The sequence below is a fragment of the Haliaeetus leucocephalus genome, unplaced genomic scaffold (genome assembly GCF_000737465.1).
Source record: "Haliaeetus leucocephalus isolate CR32 unplaced genomic scaffold, Haliaeetus_leucocephalus-4.0 Scaffold751, whole genome shotgun sequence".
Lineage (NCBI taxonomy): Eukaryota > Metazoa > Chordata > Aves > Accipitriformes > Accipitridae > Haliaeetus > Haliaeetus leucocephalus.
Window position 1 is genome coordinate 13821402 of NW_010973187.1, and position 19044 is coordinate 13840445.

Below are 19044 nucleotides of genomic sequence, written 5' to 3' on the forward strand. Positions count from 1 at the left end.
CTCACCTCAGCTTGGCCGCCGCCCTGCCCGGTCCCGGTCCCGGTCCCGGTCCGCGTCTCCCCTCAGCTGCCGGGCCGTTCTCCAGGCCTCCGTACGTGTGCGTGGCCCCAGCGCGGGGTTTCCAGGCGGTTACGTTGAAAACACGGGTGGCCTGAGGGAAGCGGCGGGTGTTTTTTATTCCCCCCCGCCCCGCCTAGCAGGCTTTGCTTTCTGGCTTTGCATGTGCTCCCGTAAGGTTTCGTCTCTCCAGCGTTATAGCGGAGCTCTGAGGCGACGGAGCCTCCTCGCCTCCAGCGGGGCTGCGTTTCGTTTTAATAACTTAATAATTCGCAAGTAATAACGTGTTCTTCTTCAGCCCCGTGGCTCTGCCGTCGTCTCCCCTGCGTGGAGGGCCGAGCGGTTTCCATCTGACGCTTTCCTCACAGGCTCTCGCTTCTGCCATTTGAGGCTGTCTGCCCAGGCCCCCTCACACGTCAGTTGTCTGGAAGGTCGATAACGATACGGAGATGCTGCTAAACCTCTTCTGCTTGTGCAAGTTTATTGTTGCTGTTGTTGTCTGTCCTGCAGGGCGAGAACCAGTTATTTTTCCGTGTTTCATCTGGTGCTGAGCGGGTCGTCCACGCTGCTAGATACCGTGACAAAAATGCAACTTTTTCCCTCTCTTCCATCAACTTCTGCTAATTAATTGATTTTGCTGCTAGAATCGTATTGCGGAAATGCAAGTGCACTGACTGATAGTAACAAGTTTGAAGTGACTTAGGAGCTTTTAGCGATATTTATCTTCAGCACACTTATCTCAGCGTGCTGTTGGTTAAATCGTGCGTAAAACACTGCCAGTGCCCCTTTTACGCATTCTTTATAAGAAACCCTGTATTTTGTTTTATCTTGAGCTTGCCTTAGGACACCATTGCTGAGCTTCCATTAAATCTGGTTGCTCTCAGCTGGGATGTGTAGTTTGGATTAGAGTATATCTTTTGAAAAGTGATTTAGAAATGCTAATCCATCTGTCGTGACTTGGGTAGGTTAATGTAAAGCCCTGATAGCCTGGCTACTCTCTGAGCTGATTCACAGGCCTCAGTTAGCTTAAGATTTTAATTACTGGGAAGGACAATTTGGAAACTGTGGAATGGTTGGGCGTTGCCTTGAAAGGAAGCTACTCAATAAGGGATTAGGCAGTGGGAATAAAGTTACATGTTTTATAAATGGTATGCCTTTTTCAGGGCTGAGTTTGACCCCCACATGAAATAAATGGAACAAGTAGCATAATTTGCCAGCAGTACCCTGTAATACTAGCCACAAAAATCATCAGAGAAGGTAGAAGTGGGCCAAACTTTTTTTTTTCCATAATTAGTAGTTCAAGTGCTGTTGATTTCTGCTAAGAAGGCTGATAAATGTGGACACATTGCCATATTCTTAAGATTGCACTGATAACTATTAAAAATTTATATTCATAGAGTTCATGTAATCCTAAATCAGGTAGTCAGGTTCCCAGGCTACTGTGCAAGCTGTGTTGCATTTTTAACTCAAATAATGCAGTGGTAATTTTATGAGATAGAAGAACCTTTCTGTCTGAGGGCTGCAAGATAAGGTCTATTCTGAAACCCAATATATGGCTTTAGAAACCTAACATTGTAGTGTTAAGTTTAACTTTCAGTTGCAGCTGATTTTGTTTATGAACAAAAGGTGTTGCCACCCTTGACAGTATGACTGATGTGAGATGGCAGAATTGCAGCCTATATTTAACCAAATGGTATTTCAGCTTTCTAATGCAGAAATTCTCACTTCTATACAGTCAGATGCATTAGATGAAAAAATTACTTTTTTTGGTGGAACTTTTTAAAATGTCACTCGTACATAGAGTTATTGCACCCACTTGTGGAGGAGATCAAAACTACAGAAGCTGAGATTGATGAGTCTTCCTCTCTCTTGTTTTCACCTATCTTAGATTTTAGTGATAATTCAAACCACTGAAGCTGTATATTTTTTTGTTATTTTAAGTTCCAAGCCACCCTTGAATCTGTCTGCTGCAGAAGAGGGCAAGCTGTGTTGAAAACAGCTTCTGCCATGAGAGGAGGTTCTCCTGTGTATTTGTAACTGATACAGGTAAGTATTAATACTGTTGTACAAACCATTACTATAGCTGCTTGTGGGATTTAGTGTACAAATGTGGTAATCCACATTTGAGAAAGATACACTGATGCTTGCAAACTTATGTAGAAGGATTAGTATGATCAATGGAACAGGATTTCCTGTGAGGGGAGACTAAAAGAGGAAGACTTATTCAGTCCTATCAAAGAAAAACTTTAACAAGGATATCACCTTGAGGGAGGTGATTCGCCCCCTCTACTCTGCTCTCGTGAGACCCCACCTGCAGTACTGCATTCAGCTCTGGGGCCACCAACATAAGAAGGACATAGACCTGTTGGAGTGAGTCCAGAGGAGGGACATGAAGATGATCAGAGGACTGGAGCACCTCTCCTATGAGGACAGGCTGAGAGCTGGGGTCGTCCAGTCTGGTCGTTCAGATTTTTCAGTCTGGAGAAGAGAAGGCTCCAGGGAGACCTTCTAGCAGCCTTCCAGTACTTAAAGGGGGGGGGCTACAAGAAAGCTGGAGAGGGACTTTTTACAAGGGCGTGTAGTGGTAGAGGGGCAATGGCTTTAAACTGAAAGAGGGGAGATTTAGATTAGATGTAAGGAAGAAGTTCTTTACTGTGAGGGTGGTGAGGCACTGGCACAGGTTGCCCAGAGAAGCTGTGGATGCCCCATCCCTGGAAGTGTTCAGGGCCAGGTTGGACGGGGCTTTGAGCAACCTGGTCTGGTGGAAGGTGTCCCTGCCCATGGCAGGGGGGGTGGGACTAGCTACTCTTTAAGGTCTCTTCCAACCCAAACCGTTCTGTGATTCTATGGTATGTTTCACTATATACTCTCTTGATATGTTTACATTGCCAACAAAAAGGCTATAATTCTTTCCAAACATAGGAGGTGAATTTGTTGTAGCTAGGTGTATGAGGTTTTTGTATTTTTATTCAGCTGGGATAGAGTTAATCTTCTTTCTAGTAGCTGGTATAGTGCTTTGTCTTGGATTCAGTGTGAGAAGAACATTGATAACACACTGATGTTTTTAGTTGTTGCTAAGTAGTGTTTAGACTAGGTCAAGGATTTTTCAGCTTTTCGTACTGCCCTGCCAGCAAGAAGGCTGGAGGGGTACAGGAAGCTAGGAGGGGACACAGCCAGGACAGCTGACCCCAACTGGCCAAAGGGATATTCCATACCATGTAACATCATGCCCAGTATATAAACTGGGGGGGGTTGGCCGGGGGTGATCACTGCTCGGGAACTGACTGGGCATCGGTCAGTGAGTGGTGAGCAGTTGCATTGTGCATCACTTGTTTTGTATATTCCAATCCTTCTATTATTATTATTGTAATTTTATTATTGTTATTATTATCATTACTAGTTTCTTCCTTTCTGTGCTATTAAACTGTTCTTATCTCAACCCGCGAGTTTTAACCTTTTTCCTTCCAATTCTCTCCCCTATCCCACTGGGTGGGGGGGGAGTGAGCGAGTGGCTGCGTGGTGCTTAGTTGCTGGCTGGGGTTAAACCACGACAGGGCATCACTCAGAGCCTCCTTTGATTGTTTCTTCTGGATGACCAGGAACCTCTTGGAACTGCTATGCTGAGCTGTGCTTCTTTTGCATAAGTTGGTGGAAAGCTTGATCTTGTATTTTGGAGTCACAGCAAGAGACGATGGCCATTATCCAGCTGCAGCTCTTAAATCCTAAGTGAAGAGAGTTTGAGACATTGCTGGCTCAAGAACAAATGGGTAACAGCTAACTGAACTAACGTGAGATAGAAGTTGGAAGATAAGCGAGTGAGGTTCTAGAACAGTTTTTCATGCAAATAGTAAGGCAGATAGTAAACCTACATAGTTTTAAGATGGAGCTTCATTGCTTTGAGAAAGGATTATAGAACGTATTTATGAAAGAACAGAATTGGGTTTAATAGGTCAGGTTTCCTTTTCAGGACTTAGGTTACTTAAAAACAATTTGAACGTTTGACTAGTATGACCTACTTCATGCAACATGACTGTCTTAAGACTTAAGGAGGAGCCTGCCCTGTGTACATACTGAGGAAATGGATTTATGTACGTTAGTTATAATCCTGCTGATAACCAGAAATATTTTGTACTACCTATTCCTTGTAACTTCTTTGTGGAACTAAATGCAAATCTAATATGCAAGAAAGCTGATTGTTGCTCCATGCTTTTAAATGTTTCAGAAATGTGCAGTAGATGTTATCATAAAAGGATAAAGTAAAAAATAAGAGTGCTAAAATTGGGTATGACAGAGATAGTGATCACTCCAGGTACTCTTCAATGCTAGAGACCCCACAGAGCCTTATTAAACCGTAGCTGAAGTCAACGGGAAGATTCCTGTTAACTTTATGGAAAGCTTATGACCATCAACGCTAAGAGTGATAGAGATCTTTATGATTATCTCATCTCTCCTGGTGTTTAAACTGGTTTGCTTCTTTGCACTGTCTTTTTGCTTATGATTCATGCTGATGCTCAGGACTTCAGTACTACAACTTAGTATCAGAGATGAGCTTCCTTGGAATAAGAGTTTCTGTGCTGAAAAGTGGCCCATAGCTCCACAGTGAGACAGGGGACTAATGGTGAATCTCTAATGCATCGTATTTTTCTGCTGCCTGGTGTACCTTTCATCTAGAACTGGATTGAGAGAGTGAGTGGACAGTCTTATCTTCCTACGGAGCGTTAGGATGCAGGCTGAGGCACTGAGCTGCAGGTGCAGAGTCTTGCTTTGGGCATGTATTCAACTGCCTTTGGCATTGTGTTAGCTACACCATTCCCAGTAAGACTGACGTGCTTTGGTCACGCTAACTCCATGTGCCACCTAGACTTGCAACGCATGGTGACTTTTTGACCTTGTTTTTGGGGGTAAGGTTTGAGTCATTTACATGTTTATTTGTGATGTGTGTAAGGTGGAAATAGGTTCTAGTTCTGATTCTTTCTCAATAGCAGACAATTTTTACCACTGAAGTCCTCTTGGTATAAGTTTCCTTTTCCACTTTCACAGTGAAGTGCTTAGTCCTGTTGTGGTAATGCTGTGTTGACAGCACTTCATCCAGATCAGAATGAAACAATTTGACTGAAATGGATCAATTTTGTCTCTGTCTGTGTCTGACCTTTGAATAGTTGAGGGTGGCTTTAGCCAGCATCGCTACTCAGCAGCTGATAGGACTATTACGACTATGTAAGTCAGGGATTTGACCCAAAGTCCCACTTCTCCTTTGAATTATTTGACTCTGAAACCATCAGGTGGAGCTGAAAATGTGAATTGCACTTGCCATCACATGTCCCTGACTTTCTCCAGCAAGTTTTATTTGTTAATGTAGAATGCAGAAACGAACCTTTTAACTTTACTCTGAAGGCAAATATTGACTTTATTTCATAGTAATCTGGACTTTGCACAGGAGGGGAAAAGCCTGACATTCCTGAAAATGGCAGCTGAGACATCCACAGAAGTTCCAAAAACTGCTAGACAGTTCGTCCTTAAAGAAGAGGTATAATATGCTTGATTTTGACACATGTCTTGTTGTTAAATAACAATTATCTGAGACTGATCAGAATGTTTGTAAGTGTAGAGTAAGAAAAGCTATAGATGCTGTATGTTTGTAAAATCTGTTCAATAGACAAAACACTTCCTGATGGTCAGACAGGCGGCATTTCTCTTTGTTGAAATAATCATACAAATTATCAATGGGGAGAGAGAAATTGACAATGTTGCATTATTTTAAGCTTCCTCTTTTTTTTTTTTTATTTCGCAGCTGTTTCTTGTATTGTCTGTTCAGGCTGTTTTCAATGTTGAGAAATAATGCTGATGATACCTCTGAGAAGACTATACGTGAAACTCAGCCTTGTTTTCTGTCCCTTTAAGATGATGAATCACTAAGAGTTGCCTTAACATTTAGGATTGTACCTTCTTTGATGCTTTCTGAAAGGGTTTGAATTTAGGTATTTGCTGTTCTAAAGACATTAGTGAGGGGGTAGTAAGATTTTTTCAAAAATTCTGGGCTCACATCTTCACAGAATCAGAAAATATCAGGTCCTGAGGAAGGAATTTGGAGGTATTTCTGGGTGCTTATTAGGAGCACTTTCACCCTAATTTAAACTGCCTGTTATTTGTTTCTGTTCTCTTCTAAGTGAATTCTTAAAAGTTAATCTTTGGTGTTAAAGGCAGATTTGGCAACAGCTTTACACTGTTGTTAGAAAACAAATGTAGTTTCTTTTATCCAGCGCTCCTTTCTTGCAATGAACACAGTCTTGTAATTTCTTTAGGTTTTAAGGTACAAAACTTTTTCAGGAAAGAAGAGACTCACATTGCTGAGATATATTTATGGCTCTTCCCCTTGGTTGTTTTTTTTAATATGAATATTTCTCAAGCATAACGGGTTTCATTTTTGTAAGCTTTTTGGGTTTTCTGTTAAGACCTGTGTTTTTTCAGGTAAAATTTTTTTTTTTTCCCCTTTTTTTTTTTTTTTTTTTCATAATGCCTCTTAGTTCTTCTCCTTTGGAATATTGTACTCGTTGGTGTCATTGGAAGTTTGTAATTAGATCTTACATATTTTAAGCTATTTAGTTTTTTCAGTCATTTTATGGGATTAATACAGGAGAGTATTTACCGTGCCTCTGCCAGTGGCCTTTATATTAAAAGTGGTTCTGTAACTCTTCAGTAACTACGTGATCTGATGTTGGAATATCTTCTTCCATGAAAGTGGCGGCTGATCTTATTTCCTTCTTCGTGTTTCTAGGTTCCCACAGTCAGGCTGCTGCAAGCAAAAGCAGATGTTACTTGCCCATCAGATTAATAGATAAAGAAATAGAAATAAAGCAATAAAAATAACTCATTCTAAAACTGAGTACAGTAAGTGCAACACATCCTGCAAAGTGTCCTTCAGCCCTAAATAGGGGATTTAGCAAAGCAGAAGTTATGCTTCTGGGCCAGCTTCCGCAGGTTTTAATTGCGCACCCGACAAGGCGGCTGACAAAATTCTCTCTTTCTTCTAGGGAAACCTGGCAACTTTTAGTTTTCTCACCCTGTAGGCTGTTAGCAGCAAGGGTTTCACCTAACTTTAGAGGATTGTGGAACCAGTTCCATTGTAAATATTTATGCTACATGTCCTATAGTACTTTTAAATTATTGCTTCATGACAGTGGAGGCCAAAAGCTGTACTTAAGAATACCTGATTAAAAATAAGACACTTTGTTTGACGTTGTTTGTTTTGTACATGTAAAACCTATGACAGTGATGTGGTTCTGATTTCAGCTATTTTCCCCTCTCTGCTTCACAAACAATAACTTGGTGACAGGGGTAATGATCTGCCAGTTCTGTTGAATGCTGCAGCAATGTGGGACTATGATCAATAATCTAGTTCTTTGTGTTCTCTGCAATGTTTAAAAAAATTCATTAACACAAAACATTTGGCTGTGTTTGCTTAACTGAAGTATATATATTCCTCTCCTCAGACAACCAATGGAACATGATTTTAATCTATTTCTTTTCTGGATCTTCCCGTACTCTAGTTCTGCAGTGATTTAAGAGTGAAAACAAAGTTATTTAAAATATACCTGAATGCTTCCAAACCAAATTACTACTTTTACCTGTAATGAGTATGATATACTTCATCTTTTCCTTTCCTGCTGTTTTTGTGACCACAAAGCCATTAGAAAGTCCTTTTGAGAACGTGTAGCTCTCCTTTTCCAATTCCTGTTACGTGGAAATATTACACTTCCCGAAATAAATGCTAAAACTCCTACATGTAAAATATGTGTTGCCACAGTTACAACCATAGGAATGCTATTGTTATTTCAATTGTCTATCAAAATAATTGTTATGAAGAACACATTTTAAGAATTATGTGAGTTCATCCAGCTCAGTTGCAATTTACTGGATACCTGAATCACTTCTGATGTGCCTTCTGCCTCCAGCTGATGCTGTACTGTGCTTTTGTACTCTACTTATAGCTGCATCATATACTGCATTTCATTTCTCTATATTCTTTTTTTTTAGTTGGTGAATCTCTCACTTTTAAGTTCAAGATCTATATGGCCACACAGGCCCTATTTGCTCCTTGTCCTGCACTAGAGGATTGTAGTGTGCCAACCACATGAATGACCTCTTGGACTTCATCCTCTGCTACAATTTAATGTTGTGCTTTTTTCCCCAGATCCTCTTTTCCCCTTGCTTATGCTTGCTCTGTTGCTGTCAGCAGTGTGTCGCTTTAGACAATAGGAAGTGATTTGTTCATCTTACTGATTACTTTTGATTTCTGTGGTCAGACCTATGGCCAACTTGATAGAAAATTCTGGAGACAAGCTTTCTGTCTGCCTATACCTTTAGCAAAGCTTAAAATGCAAGTTATATTAAAAGAAGTAAACTGCTGCGCTAATACCTAGGGATTTTTCCCTTTTTGAAGGAATTACATAAAAGGTGAGGAAACATCCCAGGGCAAGTAAACTCATTTAGCTCAGAAAAGACATTTTGTAATAATGTTAATGCCAAGCAGCATCAGCAGCTCTCAGAAATCCTAAAAGGGCAGGTATGTATCACTGCTCGCAGTTACAGAAAGCCGCGGTTACACAAGGCCACAGTCTGAGATCATGGCAAGAAAAGTTTCAAAAGTTTTGTTTTCAGTCTTGCATGCTTAGCTATTAGGCCATGCTCTGATAAGTGGGCACTCGTGATCACTGGCGTAGCTGAAGTCTGTGCAGACCAGTGACCCTTTTTCAGCTGAAATGTGACCTTTGCAAAATTCTTCTAAAAAGATGTGGACTTTCCAGTACATAAAATCCCACTGAATTAATTGAAACTTGGTTATAAAAGTCACATTAAGAAAAGTTACTGGGATTATTTTCTATTCCTATTCAAGAACTTGGAGTAAATTTTTTTTTCCATATTAGCTACAGGAATGTTGTTGCCTGTTCCTGCATGTATTCTGATGCTGAGATTTTGTCTGCAAAAGAATCCAAAAATAGTTGTGTTGTTTGTCCCCTTGGCCCCCACATATCTTTGGGATTAATCTTATAATGTATCTAACAAATAATTCTTTATTTTAGGTAATTGTAGAAAGAAAATGGTTGAAGCTTGAAGAAACAACTTATACTGATCCCTTTGGTAAAACCAGGTAATTGTCTCTGGCATTTCAGATTCCTGTAATGTTCCCAATTGTATGGACTAGCTCCAGGCTAGAGAATATGAGCATTACAAACCTATTACTCAGCACAAGATGAGATCTATTCGTTGTGCAATTTCTTTATAGTTCGTACTGTTCAGAGAAAAAAAATCTTACTCTAGCAGATGTGCTAGCATGTGGGATTGATTTGGCTCCTAAATCCTTTTGGGTACACTGGACCCTGAATTACCTTGCTTTTCCAGTTCCTTGTAAAGACACTATGCAGAAAAGCAAGTTCTAGCTATGCAACTAGACTGTGATGATCAGAGAGTTCGTCTCATAGCTTTTCTGGTTCTTCATTAAGGGCTCCTTTTTCCTTGCTGGTGGTGCTGCATTGTGCATCCTACTGACAAATTCCTGTCCTCTTGTATATTATCACGCCTGTCCAATTCTTTTGTATGCTTTAGTTTTGCTGTATTTATCTAGATGCGACAACATGGCTTTACTTCTTTCCCCTTATGTTAGATTCTGTACTGATTGCTTTCTCTAGCGCTTCCCAATTCATCAGCAAAGTATCCTTTTAAAAATTAGCAAAGATTGGAGCTTTTGTGAAAGGATTTTTATTGCTGGTAGATTTTTGGTTTTTACTCATCTCATTGCTTATTTTGAGACCGAAGCTTTGGTCTTCCTGTGTATGTACTCCTTGTGTGCTCAAGTAACTGAGCTGAGAGTTCACAGTAACTTACACTGTAAACCTTATGCAAAAGCAAGATAAAAGATAGAATGCATGTGGTCTTTTTACAAAACTGTCTTTCAAAATCTGACATGTTTTATGTATAAATTGCTTTATGTTGCACTTTTCCAGAATCACTTTTATAAGACTTGTCTGTTCCGTGACAATCATTTAAGTCTTCCACTTATTTTTAGTGATCTTAAACAATCATTAATTAACTATTTCCCCTCTCCCTCCTTTAAGTAGGCAAAACAAAATTATACAACAGACATTTTATAGTGCCAGTATATGACAGGGCCTGCCTAAGGCCAGCTGCTTTCTTATGGGGCCTCACTCTGTGATGGTATATTTTGCTTTTAAATGAAAGTACCAAGGGTAGAAGATGACTTACATATTCATTTGTTCTTTTCTCTGTGTTAAATAGAACTTGGGAAACTGTAAAGCGTACTGGCAACAAAAAGGGTGTTTCAGCTGATGGTAAGACACTGGTGACTTTTTTTGTTTGCATTTTTTCCTGTGAAAGTTCTTCTGATAAACTCCCAGTGCAGACTTAAAGCCGATCTGTTTCTGATTGAATGAGGGTGTGGAACAAATAGCTCAGCAGAGCTTGCAATACCCCTGAGTTAATGAAATGCTACCTTAAGTGCTGAAGAATCAGAACCTTACTGGTAGGAGTGTTTTCCAAAGATCATTGTATTCACTTTAGAACAATGGAGCAATTTCAAAGACATGATGGATGCCCTGATACAGAGTGGCTCACAGACTGGTGAATTGGGTCTTCTGGTAGGGGCTAGGGATATGGTTCTCTTGAGGCAAAAGAAGGGGAACATGATTTATCCATGAAAGGAGTGTAGGAGGGGGTTCCATACAATGGCTTCCAAACAGTCTCTGCAGGAAAGAGAGCCCTTCCCTAGATACTGGTGGGCTGAGGCTCGGTCTTGCTTGGTATATGTGCCTGTCATATACTGGGGTACTTTGAAGATCCTATTTTGTGCTTTATCTCTCACCGCACATGATATAAGGAGCTTAAATTCATTGTTTGGGATTCTGGAGCAGGCATCTAAATGTTTAACGCTCAGAGTAACAGTGCTTGGGTTCTTTTCCAGATCTAGCACTAAATACTCACTTTGCGCTATACTCAAATTCTATGTACCTGTATCTTCTGTTGCTATTTGTAGGTGTTGCAGTGATAGCGGTACTACAGAGAACTCTCCACTACGACTGTATTGTCCTAGTGAAACAGTTCAGGCCCCCAATTAACAGCTATTGCTTGGAATTTCCTGCAGGTAAGTGACTGAAACATTAAGATGAGTCACATAAAGCTGACATTTAAGTGTGTTCAGATGTGCTTCAGTGTCAGTCTTAATGAAGTAGCTCTAACCAGAAAACTGTGGTGACTCTAGCTCAGTGTACTATTCAGAAATAGGAATATTTGATAATGAAGAATACAAAATGAGTTCATTTTAGCAGAATGGAGACATTTTGCACAGTAGTCTGGTAGTAGAATATTGCATTTCCCTCCATTCCTCCTTTCTCTAAGAGTGAAAGGATTTGGCTTTTTTCCCTCATGAGAATATTAATGCCATTTCCTGGGAAGGTAGCATGCTTCTGTAGATAATCAGTTGAAGATGTGGGCAGCAGCATGATGAATCCAGGAACTGGAATCCTTACTAACGCTTCAGTTTATCTCTCTGTAAAAACAGGGTCATGAGGATGTTTCACCTCTTCCGTAAAGCTGGATTAGATCTTGGGATGGGTATTGTGGTTAAGTGCGAGCTTTTTAATTGATCTTGGTATTACTTATTTCACAGGCCTCATTGAGGAAAATGAGACTGCAGAAAGCGCTGCATTGCGAGAATTGGAGGAAGAAACTGGGTACAAGGGGGAAGTCATTGAATGTACTCCAGGTCTGTGCTTTTTTTTTTTTATTTTCCCACCCAAAGCTAATTCTGTCTTTGACGGGTACTCTAAATGTCTAAAATGCTCTAAACCAAGGGAAAAATCTGCGCAGAAAGGTTTACACAGATTAGCAGAGTAGTATCCCATGGCTGTACCATTGAGACTTTGGTCCTTGATGAATCAGTTGCTGAACTTCTGTTAAACATACAGGACTAAAGTAAAAGTTTGATGTCTATAGGGGACAACTTTGCTATTAATTAGGATCCTTTATACAAAACCCAATTATTCAAGCTGTGATCTGGCATTTTAGTATAAAAGTCTAAATTGCTGGACTTAATGTGAACAATATCCATGAACTTAGGGAGAAAAAATAGCTGCATGATGCAGTCTGAGTGGAGGTCACCCTCATGTCAGCTGTGGGGAGGTGACAGTACTCAGGTTCTCCAACCGGAAAGAAAAAAAGGAGAGAATACTTGGAGTAAATCCAGAGAGCTTTTGGAACATGATTGTTACCAATCCAATGCTTCCTACATAAAACAAAACAAAGGCAAAACGAGGACCATAAGTAAAACTTGAGAAGGTAGGTAGAAAGGTGAGGCAGCTTACATATGATTTCAAGTAAATGTCATTACAGTTGAGACTTGGCTCTTGATTGTGGGGTACAGCTGCGTGCTGGGGACTGAGAGAGATGGAGACAGGTGATGGCAAAATTAGACTCTAATAGGCTGAAGAGGTCTATAAGGGAATTACAGTTTCATCTTCAGTCTGTGGAATGGAAAGTAAACCTAACTGCTGAAATCAAGTCTTACAAGGAATCTGTAGAAGAGCTGAGAGTTACAGAAACGTTACTTTTTTTAAGAACATGTGATAACAAACTTTTCACAACTCTTCCAGCATGAACGTATGCCAAATATATGTTCTTCTATTGTATCGCGTATATTTCTGTGAAAGCTTTTGTTAAAACATCGAGTTACCAGACTTCTGCTTTTGAAAAATTAACCTCTATGTGTGCTTGTTGGCAGCTCTCTGCTTGGACCCGGGTTTGTCAAACAGTACGACACACATTGTGAGTGTCACCATTAATGGAGATGAGGCTGAGAATACAAGACCTAAGCAAAAACTTGGTGAGTTTTGTACCATTTATTTGAAAATTCTAAGATAACAAAAGAATGAGCTTAAAAGAACTATCCCTACCACAGCATCTCTTCTGTCCCAGCTGATTTAGATGCTGTACATCCTTGAAATCATATCCTGCAGTCTAGATGAGCAGAGCCATGTTTCTTTGCTAAATTCAGCGGGGAGGCCTAGCTGTTAAGTGTCAGGTGTTGGCACACCCAGAATGAGAAATTCGTGTGCCAAACTTCAGTGAGGGCCATAAGCACTAGTGAACCTAGATACTCCTCTTAGTTGTGGCTTGACCCTGGAAGTGACTAGTGTCACTCACAATCAGTCAGCTATCAAAATGCTTTTCAGTTGTAAACTCTAGTGTATTTCAAAACTCTTTATTTTTTTACTTGCAGATGATGGAGGTACGTTATGTAACTGCTCCTTTTGACAGTAAGGTCAAGCATGATCTTCGTATGGCAAGTTTTACTTGGAAAATGTCAGTTAAACCTGTTTTTTATTTGGGCTTGGTTAATCTCCTGACCCTAATGAAACATGCATGAGACTGACTTTGGCCTAGACATGAAAATTCCTGTGGGGCATTACTGCGTCAATTATTGTCAAGTATTGCACCTACAGCACCAGTATCTCAGGAAATACAGATTACTGAATCCACAACAGCAGTAGGTCAAGCCAGAAAGACAACTAATTCAGATAGACAGGGAAGGTGTAAGCCAACACAAATTCATCAAGAACAAACCCTTTGTGCTGTTTTGGTCTTCAAACATATCCACAATCCATTACTGTACCAGTATAAGCCAAACAAAAGTCCCCTTCAACAGTGTATTTTCCATTCTCAGAGGGGAAGTGGTCTCCTTTTAGAAGGATTCTTATCCTCCACAGCTGTCAGCAACGCTGTTTTTCCCAGTTTCTTTCTGCCAAACCTGTTTTTTAATGACTCCGGTTGCTGCCTTCCCCCATGTAATCTGCTTTTTTGTGATACTTGAAGGCTCACAGCTTCTGCATGGCATTAAGCTAGTTAGTTAGTTTGCTTCCCCTTCTGACTTACATGATACAGGACACTGAGGTAGACTTCCTCAGCTGTTCACTAATTTAAAGGTGCATAAAATATTTTTCTTCTCTCCTAGAATTTGTGGAAGTTATTTCACTTCCAAAGAATGACCTACTGCAAAGAATTGATGGTAAGAGCTTTCTGACGCATTAAATGCACTAATGGGAACCTCAAGAAACCCTTAGCTTCTCTTCTCATAGCTCCTCATGGCATTTCTCATCCTAGAATACTGTATCTTAAACAAAAACCTGAGAGAGATTTGGCCAGGTAACAGAGTTAGTGACAGCATTAAGAATTCATGTCTGGAGTGCTATACAGCTTTGTTTTGGTAAAGGACTTAATTTTTTTTTTTTTCCTTCCAGAACTCATAGCAGAAGAACATATTGCAGTGGATGCCAGGGTTTATACTTACGCATTGGCCCTGAAGCGTGCAGCAGAAAAACCGCTCCAAGTTCCTTTTATGAAGTTCTAAAACTAGACGATGAGAAATTTAGTTGAAAACTGCCCAATTCAGATGGCTTACAAGTGTAACTCTTCTTGTACTAAAGGTCCTTTGCTTTACTTGTAGAGCAAACAAAAGTATTTGTAGGAATGATTCTGATATTTTTATCTTGAATTATGTAACTGACAATTCTAACTGCTCAGTCTATCAAGCCTCGACAGAATAATCATAATAAAAATGCTGTTTGATTTTCAGAATGGCTCGTTTCTTGCTCTGTTCATCACTGCACTTATGTTTCAGTACAAGGAAGATGTTGAAGTGCCTGTAGTTGGTGTTGTAACTCCATCTCTTCAAATCAAGTAAGACCGCACTTCTCTCTCATCCGTAAGTAGCATCGTTTCAGCAACTAGAGGTAATTGTCTGCAATAGGAGCAGCAACAGGGGCACAAGGACAGAGCGTGCATGCTCTGGGTGGTGTTTGAAACTGCAGTTTCAGGAACTTCCTTTTATGATTTAGACCCAAAGATGTTGCTTCCTTCTCGCAGCCTGAACTAAACTATCCAGAAAGAGAAAATTGGTTTGTTTGATCTAAGAAAATACCGACTCTGACAACAATAACAACAAAATGGCCACTGGTGCAAACCAGAATGGTGTAGGACCCAGCCAGGGGATTCTGTTTAAGGTATGAGCTTACGTGGATGCCCTGACATAGGACAGTTGTGCTGTTCTCCCCGGGACACATTCACGCACCTAGGCTGCACCTTCGTTCAATCTAATCACTTCTAGATAAATCTTCTGCCAAACAAACCTTCAGACTATCTGTGCAGTCGACTGCTTCTAATTATGTAAACAGATCCTAACCTTTAAGCAGTGGTGGCTAAGAGTTGTAATAAACATCTGCTCATATCAAAGTCTTGCCTCTGAAATAAATTTGGAGGAGCGTGCATAATTAGGAAGACTTTCCTAGCTTAAAAACAAAGCAGAAAACTTGCTTAAGATTTTCTTACCTTCACAAACAACACAAAGCTACTTTCAAGTTAAGCATGAGAGAAGACAGAAGAAATCAAAATGTGAAATCAAAGGGAAAAAGTCATTGATTACAGCCAAGCAAAAATGCTCAATGATTTTAGGGGGAGGAATCTTGTGATTTGGTTTTTAATTAAGGCTGCTAAAAACTGATCAGAATTACATTCTAGAAAGAGAAAGGATAAAAAGAAAAGGGAGCCTTCCAGACCTACCTCACTAACAAAGCATGTTAGAAATGATCAAAAAGTGCATATGAATTACATCTTGCACAAATGAGACACAGGAGAGAGCTTAATTAAATAAGTTTATTGTCTAACGTTTACAGTTGTTACATTGCCGCTGTAAAGTGCGACAACATAAATAAATTTTCAGCAGGAACTCCTCGTTCCCCCCTTTCCCTTCTGTGAACACTGCTTTAGGAACCCCGCCTTGTTCTTTAGACTCACAAAAGCAAAGTGGACATGAAGTTTCAGTGGCACAGTTTTCACAAGTACATGTTTAAACAAAACTATGGGGCTGACTTGCTAGCATGACAGCGGCTACCATGCTGTCTCGCAGGAGGCCTGGGGCAAGAAACCAAAATGCCCCTGGCCCTGCGATGCAGCAAATCCACCACAGAACCAGTTCACAGGTGAGATGAGTATCAGTCTCCGGTAAAATGTTTGCTTGTCCACCCTTAGAGCTAAGAGAAAGGTGCCTGGGTGGAGACACCACAAAGGAATAAGGAGTGCTGAGTTCAATGATAGGGAAATGCAAGTTAAAAAAGTATAAAAAATTAATGTAAAATACAGGCTACAAATAAATTTTGTCAAGAATACTGGCACGTGGCAATCTGAACTCAGATTTTATTTTTTCTTCCTATTAAGGACAGGGAAACAAATTTAACATTTTAATGTTGTGTGCAAAAACGTTTACCGATATCAAACTGATACATTTTACCATCTCACTGTAGTGTTTGAACAGCAAGGTAGATGAATTGGTTTCCAGCATTACAGGCAACACTAGATAATACTTAAACAAGATAATGTAAACTTTATTCTTAAGGCAGCTGGTACTAATGCTGCACACAGGCATTGCTCAATGCCCATTACAGTAATGGGACATGTAGCACTTTAAAACAAATAAAAAGAAAATAGCAGTATTGGACTAAATGAGGCATGTTGTCGAAATGCTTTCCCTTTCACACAAACCATGAAATATTTGGACATCTAGAAAAATAATGCACCTACTCCTCCAACTTCAGCCTGTTCTTTTACAAATATTTCAAAGTACTGATAAATAATAGTGACTGCAAGCAGAATGCCAGTGCCAGATCCAATGGCTCCTAGAAAGTCAGCCAATACTGAAAGGGCACCAATGCACAAACCGCCAAATGCAGCTGCTGTAGGGATGTATCTGTACCAATGAAAAAAAAAAGTATTAATAATCATGAATTTTCATTGAAGGATTCTAACAATACTACTAAAGCAACCAACTAGAATATTGAGCAACAAATTTAGCGTTGCAAACGCAACTCTGTCATCAGCTTTTACTATCTTCCCTATTTGCACGAAGTAGAAACTAAAATAAATATTCACTGGCAGGAAAGCTGTGTGAATAACGGAACACTGGCAAAGCTTTCCAATTCATAGTATGACAATTGTATATATATGCACGCTATGTAACCTCCACAGGACTAAGAATAACTGCTTTGACTTAAATATGTAGGGATAAATCTACCTTTCAATATAGATCTGCAGACTTTGCATACTGCGTGAAATACCGCTTTTGTAGTGTCATCTGAGTTCAGTAATGGTAAATTAAACACCTGTAAAAATCAAGGTATCTTCCTTTTACAAATGTGGAAGAGACTCAGCCCAAATTCCCTTGTTATGCCACTTAAAACAAAGACACCACAGGTTAATCTCTTACCTACAGCTATAAACATCTTCTGCATTACTAGGAAAGGCAACAGCTGAATGGGAGGAATCTTGACATTTGCACTGGAAACAGCTCTTGGATTTTTCCGAGAGCATCTGCTCTAGTTGATACCTCCCCAGCACTCTCAACCATCCCACTGGAAGTCCGCATTTCCTTACCTGTTAAGCTCGTGAACCATTGAAGTATCCCTGTGGCCTCTCATCACCATTTGCTGTTCTTTGAGTTGCTTGGCAACCTGCAAAAACCATCATTTTATGAAACTGCTGCGGTGTTTCATAGTCACCTGCTATTTAGTCAGAGTAATAACTGATCAGTGAGTAGCTAGTAGTCAGTTGTAAATTAGAGGCAGTGTTTGAAAACGTTCAGGCACATTTATCAGAACACCTACATCTTTCGCTGATGAGCCAGACACCTCGATCCAAGTCTTCGAGAAGAACGCACAGGATCCCAACATAAATATTATATAAACTATTACATGGACGGGATCCTCAAATATTGCACCCATGGATTCTGGAGGGGACAAGTAGTAGCACAGGCCACCAACAGGATAAGAGCGAGCAGGGCCACCACCACTGACATCCTATGAGGGGGGAAGAAAAAGGCAGTTAGTCATTTCTCACAGACCTCTCACATTCCTATCCTGTATTATAGAGGAATTCCTCTTCAATGTTTAAAACAGCTTTTATACACAAATGTTAAAAAGTAAGTATTCCAGTTTTCTGCCAGTTAAATACCAAAGTTTCACAATGAAGTAATATATAGAAATAATTATATGCCGTTAAAAAAGTGGTAAAATACTTACTGCCCACTGTCCTAGTAAGTTCACCAAGAAGTTGCCGCTAAAACGAACAGACAACATCTGGGAAATAACGTAAAGGTTCGAAACTAAGGCAGACTGCAGAATGATGGGAATGTTGGAGGTATAAAAGAGCTTGATAGGATAGCTACTGTACTGTCCACGATACCGCGCAGACTTGATAGGTAAATCAACACGAAATCCCTGTGGGAAAGAACACAAAGGCACCAAGTTTATTTCCAAGATAGAAGGTATTCCTAGTATGCCCAAAAGCTATTCCTGACCACAGAGTTCTTGCTAGATAAACATGGAGTGCAAGGTCTGCAACAGTAAAACCCAAAGGCTTTCTGTTACAGTCTGGATTAAAAATTTTAAGGATTTCTAAGTGTTACTGCCTGGTTGTATTACATCCTTTTTACATAAACATTATCTCTCATCTGCTAAATTATATTCCTCTAAAATACACTTTATAGAACAGGGTTTGATAAAAGCCTTTAATGGCTTTTAAATTAACTAGCCAGTTAACAGCAGACTTTTCTGTAGTAAGCCCAGCCCGCTATTTTCTGGGGCAGGCTTCTATCTGAGCAGACCCAAGAAAAGCCACATGGACTTGAAAACCAGAGAATTCAGTTTTTTGCCAGCACTCTGACTCAACAGCTTTAAAAAAAAACAAAAACCAAAACCCACAAAAAAACAAACCCACATTTTAGCCACACACATGAAGAAAAAAAAAAAAAAGATCTCCTTTAGCATCCACTTCAATAAATACTTAAATTTAAAAAGAAATACTAGCTAAGTATTTCAAGAAAATTAGGGAAAAAGCAGTAAGCTATGCATTAATTACACAGTTTTTTTCTAG

At 39.9% G+C, this 19044-nt stretch overlaps 2 protein-coding genes across 18 annotated transcripts in view; one reads left to right on the forward strand and one right to left on the reverse strand.

Annotated features, from left to right (window-relative positions):
• On the forward strand, window positions 1-14813 carry NUDT5 (nudix (nucleoside diphosphate linked moiety X)-type motif 5). Of its 5 annotated transcripts, XR_775235.1 has the most exons (13): window positions 1-91; window positions 1999-2103; window positions 5476-5584; window positions 9138-9205; window positions 10351-10403; window positions 11105-11212; window positions 11738-11833; window positions 12848-12949; window positions 13346-13354; window positions 14078-14131; window positions 14227-14268; window positions 14364-14549; window positions 14744-14813. XR_775235.1 is itself a non-coding variant. In XM_010580986.1 (12 exons), exons 3-12 carry the CDS (start codon window positions 5522-5524, stop codon window positions 14471-14473), a joined length of 705 nt encoding a protein of 234 aa, XP_010579288.1. In that variant the 5' UTR covers window positions 1-91; window positions 1999-2103; window positions 5476-5521; the 3' UTR covers window positions 14474-14807. The 5 variants fall into 5 exon arrangements, 4 of the variants coding, with proteins under 4 accessions (XP_010579288.1, XP_010579290.1, XP_010579291.1 ...); XM_010580986.1 differs by having other exon boundaries at window positions 14364-14807; XM_010580988.1 differs by having other exon boundaries at window positions 5495-5584; window positions 14364-14807.
• SEC61A2 (Sec61 alpha 2 subunit (S. cerevisiae)) overlaps window positions 6767-19044 on the reverse strand; it is a 24364-nt gene continuing 12086 nt past the window's right edge. For 12 of the 13 annotated variants that reach the window (XM_010580979.1, XM_010580974.1, XM_010580984.1 and 9 more), the window contains 4 exons: window positions 18192-18389; window positions 17778-17969; window positions 17548-17624; window positions 15761-16864 (listed from right to left, as the gene is read on the reverse strand). In XM_010580979.1, coding sequence (XP_010579281.1) covers window positions 16678-16864; window positions 17548-17624; window positions 17778-17969; window positions 18192-18389 — 654 coding nt within the window. In that variant the 3' untranslated portion in view covers window positions 15761-16677. Of the gene's footprint in view, window positions 6851-15760; window positions 16865-17547; window positions 17625-17777; window positions 17970-18191; window positions 18390-19044 lie in introns of those variants that run through there. The other variant, XM_010580977.1, reaches the window with a different exon arrangement.

Excerpts from the sequence above, each read along its gene's own strand:
- NUDT5 (XM_010580986.1), top strand. The coding sequence starts at position 5,522 with ATGGCAGCTGAGACATCCACAGAAGTTCCAAAAACTGCTAGACAGTTC. Across the intron at positions 9,206-10,350 it reads GATCCCTTTGGTAAAACCAG|AACTTGGGAAACTGTAAAGC; the intron begins GTAATTGTCTCT and ends TGTGTTAAATAG. Across the intron at positions 14,132-14,226 it reads CCTACTGCAAAGAATTGATG|AATACTGTATCTTAAACAAA; the intron begins GTAAGAGCTTTC and ends TTCTCATCCTAG.